We start from the raw sequence: 14,632 nt of genomic DNA, 5'->3' as shown, positions 1-14,632 counted from the left end.
CTCCAGCCATTTATTGCAGCCAAAGTGTAAATGTTGCATTGGGTTGTGGGAGAAACTTTCTTGTTGACTTCTAACTATTGTTTTCTGGAAAATGCACTGCAAACTTCCTTCACAGTGAGGTTTGATGTGTGAGAGAGAAACTAAAAACTGTTAGCCATACTGTGTAGCTTCATTTAGTTAGAAACAGTTACAGTGTTTCTCCCTATTTATTTCTGTTTAACATAAACTTCTGACAGCACAATCATATACAGTGGTACCTCGGGTTACATACGCTTCAGGTTACATACGCTTCAGGTTACAGAAATAACCCAGAAATATTACCACGGGTTAAGAACTTTGCTTCAGGATGAGAACAGAAATCATGCTCTGGCGGCACGGCGGCAGCAAGAGGCCCCATTAGCTAAAGTGGTGCTTCAGGTTAAGAACAGTTTCAGGTTAAGAACGGACCTCCAGAATGAATTAAGTACGTAACCCGAGGTACCACTGTACATATTTCCTTGGAAGTAAGTTCTGTTGTGTTCAGTGAGGCTTCCTCCTATGTAAGTGTGTACAGGAATGCAGCTTCAGAATACTAAAAGCTACATCTCTTTCTACAAGGCAGATTTATTTATAAAATTTATATCCTGCCTTTCCTCCCAAGGGAGTCCAGCTGCTATATTCCTTTTTCTCTAAAATAATATTTATTACTTTTAAAACTTACAAAAAGGAAAGAGAAGAGACAAAAAGAAAAAAACAACAAGAAAGGGAAAAAATACAATACAATATATAAACAATACATAACACAACATTAACCTAAACAAAACAAAACAAAAACAATTTAAAAACATACATTATACCATTTCAGTAGTCTATCTTTCATACCCTTGTTTCATCGACCTCCTCTCACCTCCCTTTTTGTATTCCACTTCTATTAATTGTTTCAGCAATTCCTTTCCATCTTTCTCTATTTTCTGTCATATAAATATCTTAACTTATTTTTACCCTTATTTTCCATTAATACTATAATGCTTATTTATGCTTAACTCCTTATAACACTTCAACTAAAGCCATAAGATTTCATTCCAACGTTTTTTTAACACTCAGTAATTTTACAATATTTCTATTTGTGAAAATAAACTTTAAAACTTTTTCCAATCTTCTTCCACCATCTCTTCTCCCTGGTCTCGGATACTGCCAGTCATTCGTCAATTCCAAATAGTCCATCAACCTGGTGATCTTCTGTCCGAGGCTCTTAACTCTTTTCCAAGTCCCTTCTGCAGGTCTTCTTCATATTTATACATGCACTTTACTTTGTCTTCTACTGATCTTGTTCTTATTTTCCTTCCTTTGATACTGAAGAGCAGATCTCGGGGAAGCTCCAACCTAGCAATGCTTTTATTCCTTCTCGACAGGTCAACCAAATCTCCATGCTTAAATCTAAAATCCATAAGGTATTCAGGACATGTTTCAAAATTCCTCCAAATCCAAAGGCCCCCACAGCTCCAATCTCCTCATAACCCAAGTCCAAATCCCAAAAGTCAGTAAATCCCTGCATGAAGGGATCTATCCTACTTTCCTTCTCCAGTCCAGGCAGGGCTCCGCAGCTGCTATATTCCAGGCAGCCATTATATTGTCCAGACATTATATTGTTCCAGAACAAACCAACTTACCACAACCTATGATCAAGGCTTTATAACTATGAAGCCCCTGCACTTTGATGGCATGAGGACATGGAAGGAATGAAGGAGGGGGTATATGCTTCCTTAAAACATATACAGTCATACCTCGAGTTGTGTTTGCTTCATGTTGCATTTTTTTCAGGTTATGAATGCGGCAAACCCAGTCTGCATGCTTCGTGCATGCGCAGGAGTGCTCTATTGTAACACGTGCAGAAGCAGCGCTCTACTTATGGACTTTTTGGGGTGCGAAGAGCACCCCGGGACGGATCGCGTCCGTAAGTAGAGGCACCACTGTATCTTCAAGCAGCAGATTGGCAGTAAAATGCATATGGAGATTCATTGCCTATTTTTCTTACAAATGAAACTGAGCAAAGATATTAAATGTGTTTTGGGGGTGATATCTGCTTTTTGGGCTGTCAGTTTGCAAGTCTTGTTAAAAGGGATCACAGCATTTCATCTCTTTTACTGTCCTGATCTAATCCTGCAGAATGTAGAAATAAAGAATTAGAAAGGCCATTCATTACTATGCTGCAGTACAAAGAGCTCTGCAAAAGAACATAGGAAGCTGCCTTAGTATGCAGTAAGTAAACTTAGTCTGAGTAAGTAAACAGAGAAAGCTATCTAAACCTGGAGATAGAGTCACCCCCACCCCTATACTCCATTCCCCAAATGCAATGGTAATATATAATATAAACTTAAAAATGATGACTCACACTTCAGGCACCAAAGATCCTTCACTGGTCAAATAAAAAAGAAAGGAAGGAAGACACTTTGATCCCCTTTGGATGGGCATTCAACAACATGGCTTTTTCTGAAACTAAGTAGGCTGCTTTGCCTGGCATGCTCAGAATAAGGCAAAGCAGGTGAGATGAAAAATGAGAGAGGATTTTGGACTGGGGAAGATGCTGAATGCTAGTTAGTTAAGCTAGGTGTTTTTAGAGCCAATCTATGTGTCAAGAATAATCACATGACAGAGACTTTTGTGGACCCTATCACTCCGCCAACCTGCATGCTTGAATGTTAGGAGAAGAAACTATGATAGTGTAAATCCTTCACTCGGACATGTACAGTGGTACCTCAGGTTAAGGACTCAATTTGTTCAGGAGGTCCGTTCTTAACTTGAAACTGTTCTTACCCTGAGGTACCACTTTAGCTAATGGGGTCTTCTGCTGCCGCTGCGCGATTTCTGTCCTCATCCTGAAGCAAAGTTCTTAACCCGAGGTACTATTTCTGGGTTAGCAGAGTCTGTAACCCGAGGTACCACTGTATGTTTCTCTGTAGACTGAAAGCTGTTAAGAGTCAGCCCAAAGGCCTCCCTCCACTTCTCCCTGATCCTAAATGTACTATTTTGGCCAAACAGAAGAGGAGGGAAACTGGCTAAGAACTTTTAAGTGATATGATGAAGAATGAGCTACAGAAAACACACTTCCAATGCAGTACTAGGGATGTCTAATCAGTAGTCCTGAGATCAGTGGGGCTTAGGTGGCAATGCCATACCCTCTTACTTGGGAGTAAGTCTAATTGAACTCAATGGAGCTTACTTCTGAATTGACTTACATAGGAGTTCATGGTTAGTCTCAACTGCATTTAGAATTTAAGTGGGCTATAACTGTCAGTTTGCATTTCTTAGTACAGAAAGTATTGATCTGATGTGTAGAGATATTTCCTATTCTGCAGCCCTGTTTAGGGAAGCTTTTAATGTTTGATGGATTACTGTATTTTAATATTTTGTTGGAAGCTGCCCAAAGTGGCTGGGGAAGCCCAGCCAGATGGGCGGGGTATAAATTATTATTATTATTATTACTATTATTTTTATTAATTCAAGAGGGTTTTGGAAGCTTCTCAGTGTGACAGAAAGTTCTTGATGTTTGGGTTATTGTTTGGGTTATAGCTTCAGCTGGTTTAAACTGGTTCTCTTATCTCTTTCTGTCAAGGTCATGCTAACTATAAAAATATGGCCAGAAGAAGCCTGGGTTTAACTTTCTCTTTCTATCTGTTCTAGTGTGGTGATCTGTTCTGTATGCTATGGTGTTAAGGTTTAGTCTTGTTATAAGTTGTTAAGGTTAAGGTTAAGTCTGCTGCAACTGGATTTCTTATGGACTGTGCCAATCCTGAATGTATTGGATCTGTGACCATTATGCTCATTTGCCTTCAGTAGCAGTAAAGCTCTGCTGGATGAAGTACAATTGCCTCTGGCCTATTTTTGGGAACTCTGCAATGTGTTTAAGTTTTTTCCTCCTCTGGATGACAATAACTTGCCTGTTGCCACAGGAAGGTCCGGCAACTGACAAGTCATAGCTGAACCTGGGAATAGCCTTTTGAAAAGTATTGTAGCTGAGACAATATCAAAAGTCTGCCTGAGTTAATTTATCTATTTGTTGCCTTTCTTCTAAGGCACCTAAGATGTTGTGAGTTTGGGGGATTCCATTGTTGATGAAACCAGACGGATTTCTTGGTGAGGTAATGACCCTAAGTATTGGTCAATGGTATAAGAAAAGAATTTGCGAATGGAAGGGACCTCTCCCCTACCTGACTGATAGTGAGAATGACAAAAACCAAATTGTGTGTGAGCTAGAGCTGGGTTAAAAGCAGGCTACTGTCAGAATCCAGCAAGTGACAGCCATGCTTGATTTCTGCTTGAATCCAAGGCTGTGACTACAGGAGAAGCAAGACCTTCTAGGTTGTTAATGCTGTGAGCCCCTCCACCATAGGCTCAGGTTGCATATATGTGTAAATAAATCATATATCAGAAAGACACCACCGTCTCTGCTGTCCCTCATTCCAAGGAAACTGAACCCTTGGAATCCCACACTGCTCAGAGATTGGGGTGGCATGCATCACTAATTTAAAATATCATAATTACAATTGAAACTTTTAGAATAAACAAATAGTACAAAATATTCTCAGGCCAACTTCAAGAGCTGATGGCACAGCCTTCCTGGTCTGGGCTTCCACACTTCTACCTTCTCTCAGAGCACGCAGTAACTTCTGAAGTCGCTGGACATAGGAGCTAACTCCTGGGACCCAAGGGGTCTTCACCTTCCATAAAATATTTGAGGGGCCGGGTCCCCTCCCCAAAGTTGATGGGCCACATCATGTGATCAGTTATGCAGGGTGGAGCCTATCTATCGCTCCAATATTTTATTCAAGTTGGAACCCCTGCCCTGGGATAGAAGAAGAAGAAGAAGAAGAAGAAGAAGAGTAGTTTGGATTTGATATCCCGCCTTTCACTCCCTTTAAGGAGTCTCAAAGCGGCTAACATTCTCCTTTCCCTTCCTCCCCCACAACAAACACTCTGTGAGGTGAGTGGGGCTGAGAGACTTCAAAGAAGTGTGACTGGCCCAAGGTCACCCAGCAGCTGCATGTGGAAGTGCGGGGACGCAAACCCAGTTCACCAGGTTACGAGACTACCACTCTTAACCACTACACCACACTACACCACAGTGGGAGGGGGGCTACTCCACCAGGCTGTTGATGATTTTTGGATCTATAAAGTTCTTTATTTGTACATGTAAACCATTGACTGATGCTGCCGTAGCATATAATGAACATACAGGTGCAAACCAGCCGTTATCTCAAGTGTGGAGAACCTTTGCCAACACCCCCCTCCCATGTTGCTGAACTACAGCTCCCATCATCCCTGGCCACTGACCATGCTTACTGGGGCTAACACAGTTGTAGTTCAGTAACATCTGCAGGATCAATGGTTCCCCACCTTACCTAAAGTAGGTCTACACATCACTTGTGAAAACTCCATAAACCCTTTCCCCAGGAGAACTCTGCAGAAGTGAATCCTGTACCAAAGCCCATTTTAGAAGTAGAGTGGCCAGAGGAAAACTGTGCGCTGAACAGTTATATAGAAGAAGCTTTTCTGCTGAAATCCCCTCTTTTACATTGGGCAGAAGGCAGATCTGGATCAACTGGTAGATCTCTATGTGATTCCCACCAGTTTAACGATGGCAGCAACAAGATGAGTTCCCCCTGCCTTACACTATATAGAGAAAATATATATATTCTCTCTCTCTATAGGTTAAGCAGGAGTGGAAGGACTGTGAACGTAGTTCAGTTCTGGTATTCAAAATGAATTCCTGGGCTTACAATTCTTTAAATTCTTTTGAATTAGATTGGGGCATCTCCAGGTTCTGGCGGGGCCAAAACAGATCGCGCAGGTATGGAGTCTGCCCACGCAACACTAACAACAGAGGACAGGGCTTCTGTACCTGTTTCTCTCCCCCCCCCCTTCTCTCTCTCTCTCTCTCTCCCTCTCCCAAGAGAGCTTCTGTTCCTTTCTGTGGGCGGCACCTACCCTATTCTCGTGCCTTTTTTTTGGCAGCAGCTTCCCTCCTTCTGACACTCCCTCCGAACACCACACTTCCTCCTGTACTTTGCTTCCGAAGGCGGCTCCTTTCTAACCATTCAAAGAAACCGGAGGAGGAGGAGGAGAAGGAATCCTGCGCAGGGGAATCTGATCAAGGTGAGCGTGGAGATGAGGGCGCACCACGAGGGTGGGCAACCGGTGGGCGGCGGCGGCGGAGCATGGAGGGGCTCGGTGGTTGGCCAGCCGACTTAGAGCTGGGGCTCATGGATGGGGGGAACAAGCGAATGCATGCTGCCATTAAGTAAAACCTGCGTTTTTGGCGCTGAGATCCAAGCCGGTGGCGATTTTGGGGAGCCCGGGGATCTCCCGCCCCGGCCCTGCTTAGGAAGGAGGCGGCGTGTCAACCTGCAGTACTTCCGCACCGGGGTCCCCCACGTGACCTGCTGCACGCGGTTGGGGACTGAAAGGAAGAAGCCGCCGGTGCGCGTCACGTATTATTTTTTATTTTAAGAAAAAGGGGTGGGGAAGGGCTCTTTCCTTAAATTAAATAATTTTTTAAAAATCAGGATTTTGAAACCCTCTCTGCTACTGCTAAGGGTTTGTGATGGGCTCTCACCTCTATAATGCAACAGCAGCACTCGGAAGGGCGCGCTGGTTTCATACGGAATCAGGGCTGATCTTCTCCCTAGTAAAATAAAATAAATCAACATGCTTTGCGGGACTTAATGCTCGGCATAATGGCAGCACCAGGGTGGCATTCCTAAGCAAGCTTATTTTGGGTGGGCGGAGTGGGGCCGGCTTCCAAGCAAAAAAGCCTGGGGTCGGGGCTGCGAGGCTCGCTCCCGGGGCGGCACGTGCGCCGCCGTCTGCTTTCCTCCAATCGGCGCCTGCGAGTTGTTTCCACGCCAACAGTTCCCACTTCCCCGTGTCCGTCCCGCCTCCGTCTCCTCATTGAGTCTCCAGCACAGGTTTCCTTACGGAAGAGCTGTTGCGCGGTGCGCCTTCTGGGCTTGCTGCTGCTGCTGCTGCCGCTGCTGCTCTTGGAAGCAGATGACGAAGAAAGCAGCGTGTGACCTGTGGGGTGGGGGACGCGCACAGGCAAAGGACTGTTTTGCCGAGGTAGCCTGGGAAAGGAAGATTTGTGGGAGACCAGGGAAGCAGCAGCAGCAGCAGCAGCGAGGAAGGCTCCCTTGGCGTGATCTGAACCCAGAGGCAACATTGCCAAATTAGGGTGTGCAAAGCATCAGGAAGGAAGTTACTCAGCGGCTGGTTTGCAGAGCGCTGAACCCACACGAAAGGAATTTGCGGTCCTAAACACAACCAACCCATTTCCTGCCCCTTCTGCATTCCTAGGACCAGCATCCTAAGTCAACTCCCCCACTAACATTTAGCTGTTGCAGGGGTGAGGAATCTCTGGTTCTCCAGGCTCCAGTTTCCACTTTTTCCAGATAGCATGGCCACTGGTCAGGGGAGATAGGAGTTGCAATTCTACAGCCTCCTGATCTATTGGGATCCAACTTCATGCCTTAGCATTCTGTGAAAATTTTCAGATAAATATATCCTTTCAACACCTTGGGATAATGTGTGAACAGAAACATATTCAAGTAGACATTGGCCACTTCCCGCCACATTTATGCTATTTCAAGTATTCCAGTCTTCAGCCGGAATATACTTGTTCCAAGTTGTTATTGCATTTCATGTAATTGTGGAAGCAGGATCATGACAGGGATACATGTGTGTGTAACGGCTACAGTCATTTACTCACTTGCTGGGCAGTAAGTCTCATTGAACTCAATGGCTCTTCTGAGTAGACATGTTTAGGATTCTACTTCTTAACTGAAAATATGGCAGTTTCTTAGCCATTGTGGTTATGGTGAACAGACAGGAAATTAAGAGACAGTCTGCTAAAGTCTCTGTCCTGCTTCTAATACGTTCTGTGTTCAGTGTTAAAGTGATAAGGTGAATGTCTCTATTGAAACATCATCTGGGGGCAGTAATAGTTTGTGGACTGATTCTTGAAGAACTTGCATGTCTGTCAACTCCTGTTCAATGGTTTAGTTCTGGAAATTCTATGGGAGATATCCAACTAATTTGTTCCATCAGCACAAGGATTTCTGCTGACACAATGAGACTCAATCCCCCAGCCCCTAAATCTGTTTTGGGATTTCCCCCAGCTCTCCAGTACAGATTTTGGATGGGTGTGGGGTATGTGGGCAGGAGAGAAGACAGAGGAAAAGTTCTGTTGTGTAAGCAGAAATCCTTGTGCTGACTGGACATGTTAGGGCCGTATCCAGATATGCAGTTCATATACACAAACAACAATTTTATCCAGTAAAAATGCCATTGGTTGGCCTAAGAAGTAATTTGCTTCAGCGGGTCAGTATCATTGGAGTGCAACACAGCACATTTTGAAGAGGTGGTGATGTTACAGCATACATTGTCAGGATGCTGTGGTCTGCGACCACCTGCCTATCTATGATAAAATCATGTTTTTGGTGTTTGGCCATTTTACTCTTCCACTTTTTTTCAGAGGAACTGTGAAACCACTTCGTGTGCAATGTTTCTTTTTAAAATGTACACCTAATGAGACAAATATGTATGGAAACACTTATATTCTACAAGTATACAAATCAGAGAGACAGCATTGATTGCAGTTCTTTGCTGATTGTACTCTCAGTGGCAAACCCTAGTTTACTGCTGTGTAATGTGTGGCATAATCCTCATGGCACGCTACCAGCTTACACAATTCCACCATCAACTGTAACTTCATTGTTTTTGGAAAAACAATAACTTCTCTTTTCCTACCAGAGGAACAAAAAAGATAAAACTAATGGCTGGCCTCCACATGTTCACTTTGCATTGCTTCATGTGACTGCCGTTACTATATAATGAAACATTTGTGTTCAGGGCTTACTAAACAGATTGGGTCATTTCTCTAACGCAGAGCAAATTATCATCAAAGTTTGATGTGGTAGCATGATAAGCACTGCCTGATGCACATGGTAAGCTCCTCTAGTACTGTTTTATGTGCTGTGTGGAGCACGTTAAAGTGACAGTAATGTGTCAGCAGCAACGCTTAAACCTTTTCTCAGCCTATGGGCAGATATTCTGTTACAGTATTACAGCTATTTTGTTCTATGTACTACAACCTGTTGCACTTTGGGTGCCACACATGCATGTTCACACACACATGCGCTTTCTGAAAGCATATGGAATACAATCGTTTAATTAGCCATGCTAGAATTAAATATGGCACTTCTCTCCATTTTAGACCAGAGCTGAAGGAATAAACCACCTGTGGTCTCAAAATTAACAATGCTTATTCCAATAACCTGAGCACAAAATGCACATGGACCATAAAATATCTAGAACCAGTAATCAGAGAAGACTGCCAGTTTTCCCTTGTGTTTTGTCTAGGAAAGTAGTGGTTTAAATCCTGTGGGTTGTATCCAGCTCAAGTCATACTCCAAGTAGACCCACTGATATTAATGGATTTAAGTGAGTTAATGGTGGCCAATTTAAAAAAATAATAATGTAAAAAGATGGTGAATCACAGAATCATAGCATTGGAAGGGACCTTGAGGATCAGCTACTCCAGGCTTCCTGAACCTCGGCCCTCCAGACGTGTTGAAACTACAATTCCCATCATCCCTGACCACTGGTCCTGCTAGCTAGGGATCATGGGATCCCTAGCTATACGGAGTTCCTACAATCCCTAGTTGTAGGCCAAAAACATTGAGGAAGCCTGAACTAGTCCAACCCCCTGTAATGCAGGAATATGCAGCTGTAATTGAGGCTGTGCATGAGACTGAGATCGAGGGAAGCATGGCTGCTGCATTCCCACACTGCCCTCTCCAAGAAGCCTTGCAAAGCTCGGGTCCACAGAGGGTGGCACGAAGAGGGCACAGCAGCCATGCCACTCAGCACTGTTGTTTCTCCAATGGTGGTAGGGGCTGGGCGGGCACAGTGGACTCTGTTTGTGGACACACGCACCCATGCACACATGCACCCTCATGGCATGGAGACACTCTCCGCCGCTGGCACTGAGTCCACAATAATCCAGTGTGGTGTGATCTGGAAAAGAAAAGAAAGAAAACTGAATGGAACAAGTTGTAACTCATTAAATAATTCATTTGTAGGCAACAATGAACATTGAACATGAAATCGGCCTTTTAGTTGAAGAGATTCGGAGACTGGGGACCAAAAGTAAGTACCTGGAACTTAGTGGTTAAGAAAGAAAGAAAGAAAGAAAGAAAGAAAGAAAGACGGTAACGGTTTAGGCATTCACCTCACTCTCAAACCGTGGGAGACTGGATGCACATCAGTCAAGATTTCTGCACTTAACTTTCTGAGAACAACTCAAATGTGATAGGATACGGTTACAAAATTTGTTCCAGTCTGGAGAATTCTCTTTAGCACCTCTGTTTTGGGGTTCACCTATGACTTAGGTACTGTAGGAAGTGTCTTCAGAACTCCCATTTCCAGTAAATGTTTATCCAGTTGCCATTTTCCTGGGTTCTGATCTAGCAAATTCCTAGCTAGCTATGCTAACAAGACGAGCAGAGTATGTGTGTTTGGCTTTCACTGGCAATGGCAGCTCTGCTCTGCATTGGCTTCTGTGCTACCTAAATGTGGAGTTTACAGTGAGGGGGGAAAGTATTTGATCCCCTGCTAAATTTGCCCGTTTGCCCTCTGATGAAGAAATGACCAATCCATAATTTTAATGGTAGGTTTATTGTAGCTGTGAGAGACAGAATAACAACAGGAAAACCCCCATAAACCCAGAAGACAAAAGTCCTTCAACTCTGATTGATGATATACACCAGGCACCCTCAACCTTCGGCCCTCCAGATGTTTTGGACTACAAATTCCCATCATCCCTGACCACTGGTCCTGTTAGCTAGGGATGATGGGAGTTGTAGTCCCAAAACATCTGGAGGGCCAAGTTTGGCCATGCCTGCTTTATGCCATAATAACTTCTTTTTAGTTTTTAAGGTGTCACAAGAGTTTTTACAGTTACTCCTGAGTTACTTTAGCTTAACTAGGCCTAAATTTTGGGTTGTATTAATAGTACTCAATATAGAATCATAGAATTGAAGTGTTGGAAGGGACCATGAGTTCGAATCTGCTTTTATCCTTCTAACTTCCTGCGAGTTGAGGGGGGAAAGGCTTCACCAATTTGTCATCTAACACAGATCCACTTTTTTTGTTCCCCTTAATGGCCCATCACCCAGGTGATCACCTCATCAGGAGGCTGGACTGACTATTCCAATAATTAGAAGCCTTGATTGGATTTTAACACTTGCTGTATCCTTAGAAAGGTCTCTGTATGTAGTCGAACATCCCAAAGTCATAAAAGTATTTTTCAGATCTGCTTTTAAATGAAAACTGTTCACAAGGCACTTTACAGCAATTCCAAAAACGTAAGTAAAAGCAATTCATACAAAGCACAAAAAAACCAGGACAACTAAAATAATAAGACCAAAAGTGTAAAATCATGTATGAAAATCATGTAAAACACAATGAATTAATGCCTGATGAAATAAAAATATTGTCTATAATCACAATGTAAATATTTCTTTTGCCTAGATCCTGATGGAACACTGAGTGTGAAGTTTGGTGTGCTCTTTGCTGATGACAAATGTGCCAACCTTTTTGAAGCTTTGGTGGGGACTCTTAAAGCTGCAAAACGAAGGAAGATTGTTAGTTACCCTGGAGAGCTGCTTCTGCAAGGTGTTCATGACAATGTTGACATTTTGTTACTGCAAGAATAGCATAGCTTTCTACGTTCGTTATTTTTTCAGACAAATGAATATACAGAATTCTCAGACCAAGGCCAAGTTTGCATGAACGTGTATTTTGTTATATATCTTTATAATGAAAATGAATGTACTTCTTTGGGGACCTAAGCCTTTCCTTTCCCTTCTATCATTTTGTGAATGCATTACTGCAAATGAGTGTTGGATAAAATGATATAATGATCTCCCTTTTTCTTTTGTCTCAGGTATTGCATTTTTGAGCTGTCCAAATGGTTATTAATGTTTGAACAGGAGATTTTACAAATAATTTAGCTGTGTTTACTAGCTAAAGGCACGAATCCTCAGTGGCCATGCTTATGTTGGTTTCTTTTTTGTTTTGCTTTTATTTTTTTATCTTTGTAACTAGGGTAGCCACTAAGATATTGTCCTCCCCCCCCCCAGGACACAGATGTGTATGAGCAAGTAAATAAATAAAGCTGCAGATTTAGAAATAATTACTGTAATTTAAGTAGAAATACAATACCTCTCACCATAGTGGGGAGTGAAGACTGCTCAGTCTGTTATCTAGGTGCTAAGCCCTGAAGGGCAACTTCAGGGCACTTACTGTTCTTTATCTTGAAGCCAGGCTTGGACAAGGCAACGCTTCAAATGGAGGAGGCCTTCAAACCAGCATCAATTACTCTAGGCAAAACAAAGTAATAGAACAGAAGAACAGACACCCACAAAGAAGCTTGAAAAAGTCTGTATTTAATAGACTCTTCCCATGTGACATTTGAGAGGCACAACACAGTAGTCTTATGTGAGGTATCTCTTTCTGACCTGTAGCACTTCAGAGGGATTGTGCAAGGGATAGAAAACGTCTTAGAGGCCCGATAAACAAGATAACTGCACAACGCTTTCATTGTGAATGACCGCTGTGTAGGACAATTATTAGAGAGCCTGATTCCTCTATAGAACTTGACGGTGCTGCCCATCTGGGAAAATGGGCAACTCACACCTGTTTTGCCCCAGGGAAATTGAGTGGACTCCTATAGGCTGGAGGCTGCTGGAGGTCCAGCCCTTGGTCCGTTTGAGAACACCAATGAGTGTATAAGGGAGAAAGGGCTCCCTCTTTCTAACCTGAACCCTCTGTGGAGATTGTAGTTTCTTAAGGGTGCATAGAATTGTAGATCTGAGAGGGATATGCTATGTGATTCTTGGGGAGGGTGTGTGCGCTTTAAATGTGCTTTGAATGATGGGAGGAGCATCTCATGAAAGAAGAAAGTGTTGTACTGGAGAATCAGCCAAAACAAACAAACCAAACTGTTCTATAAGCACATTCCATGATCTTCCACTTCTCTGCTCAGGATAACTGAACTGTTCTTCAAACATGTGTCATTTGTTGAGAGAACTAATATGACATTTCTGTCCCAATAAACATTCAGGGGGAATATCCAATAGTTTTAAGGAAGTGGCAATACAATAACCACCCATATTTTGCTACTTACCTTCTAAGTCTGTGGTGAACTTCTCTCCATAGTTCAGTCACGAACTTGAAATGCACTGATGAGTCTGTTGGTTTTGCACTTTCTTTCTCTACTGAATCAGTGGCAAAGTGGTCTTCTGTGAAAGCTTGCCAACAGTCCTGAAAGCTCCAGCTAAAATAGTAAACAAACAAAAAAACAACAAAAAACATGATAGTTATTTTTGCCATCCTTTCTCTGTGTAAATAAATTAGCTTTGACTCGAGAGACTTTACTTTGTATGTTTGCACCAGCAGAATTTGGTTCAATAAAAGTTTCAACTTTCCCCCTGCTCTACGATAAATATTTTCAAGTCTACAAATCTCAGCAGTATTCATGTATTTCTTTCAGTACTGGAAGACACTTGAGCACAGGAACCTTGTTCTGTTTTATATAGATCCTCCTCTCCTATTCTACACACATATTAACAGCCTCAGGGCTGATTCACACATGCAGTTGAAAATGCCGTTTCCTTCCTTTGAGGAATATTGTCTCTCCATGTTAGGTGACGTGAGTGGAGCAGCAGGAAAAATAAGGGGGAGAGAAATGGAGCTACGGAGGGTGGCAGGTAGAGGGAAGAAAAAGGGCTGCTTCAGGAGTCAGGGGAGATAGAGCATATGGAAGTGTCAGAGACAGGGAGGGGCTGGAGCACCAGAGTGAAGGCTGAATCTGGTAAAACATTCACATAAAAATATTTTTTTTAAAAGTGTCGCCCTCCAATTAAATAACAAGTCACATGAGTTTTCATTAACTGAACTGTAAAAACCACAGATCTAGTATGTTACAACACTGGGATGGCGGGGGGGGGGGAGGATCCCTGGTGTGGCTTGTTGTAGTTGTTATAAGAAATACCCTCAAAACCATAATTTGATCATAGGCTACCTCCATGGCCTACATGTTTCCTCTGATTTGTTGGTGCGTTTGTTGCCATCCTGTGTAAGAATAATGAAGATCCATGAGGATCTGTGCCTTGGGTCAGAGTTTTTTGTGGTGCTTCCAGCCCCAGATCTGTACTGTGGGTACCTGCCCACAGGTGGGAATGAGATCTCAAGTCTGGAACGCAAGAAAGGCTAGACCTGTGGCTGGCAGGAACTTGAGCTGGTCACTGGGAGCTAGCAAGTACTCCCAAATAGCAGATCTACAAGTTGAATACAACCCCAGTCTCTGAGCAGTACAAGAGTCCGGGGATTCTAGGCATTTCCTGGTATATACATTACTCAGGGTTTGTGTTTCTTTTGGAAATGAGGCACAGCAGAGACTGTGGTGTCTTTAGGATATATGGTTTATTTATGCGTATATAGTATATATAATATATACAAACTGAGCCTACGATGGAGGCGTTCACAGCATTAACACCCCAAGGGGGCCTTGCTTCCCCCACAGCCACAGCCTTGG

The 14,632-nt window shown here is 43.0% G+C and overlaps 1 protein-coding gene across 1 annotated transcript; it reads left to right on the top strand.

The window, feature by feature from the left end:
- The first annotated feature begins 5,942 nt into the window (after window positions 1–5,942).
- On the top strand, window positions 5,943–13,028 carry ABRACL (ABRA C-terminal like). Its single transcript, XM_079971400.1, has 3 exons — window positions 5,943–6,132; window positions 10,116–10,182; window positions 11,566–13,028. The coding sequence occupies exons 2-3, from the start codon at window positions 10,122–10,124 to the stop codon at window positions 11,748–11,750; spliced, it is 246 nt and encodes an 81-aa protein (XP_079827526.1). The 5' UTR covers window positions 5,943–6,132; window positions 10,116–10,121; the 3' UTR covers window positions 11,751–13,028.
- Window positions 13,029–14,632: the final 1,604 nt, after the last annotated feature.

The sequence above is a fragment of the Podarcis cretensis genome, assembly GCF_951804945.1.
Source record: "Podarcis cretensis genome assembly, chromosome: 3".
Classification (NCBI taxonomy): Eukaryota; Metazoa; Chordata; class Lepidosauria; order Squamata; family Lacertidae; genus Podarcis; species Podarcis cretensis.
Note: the sequence above shows the minus strand (reverse complement) of the source record. Positions and strands in the feature narration are given on the sequence as shown.

Bases quoted from the DNA above. Each gene is read 5' to 3' on its own strand.
- ABRACL (XM_079971400.1), top strand. From the start codon at position 10,122: ATGAACATTGAACATGAAATCGGCCTTTTAGTTGAAGAGATTCGGAGA. The intron at 10,183-11,565 runs GTAAGTACCTGG...TCTTTTGCCTAG, and splicing joins TCGGAGACTGGGGACCAAAA to ATCCTGATGGAACACTGAGT.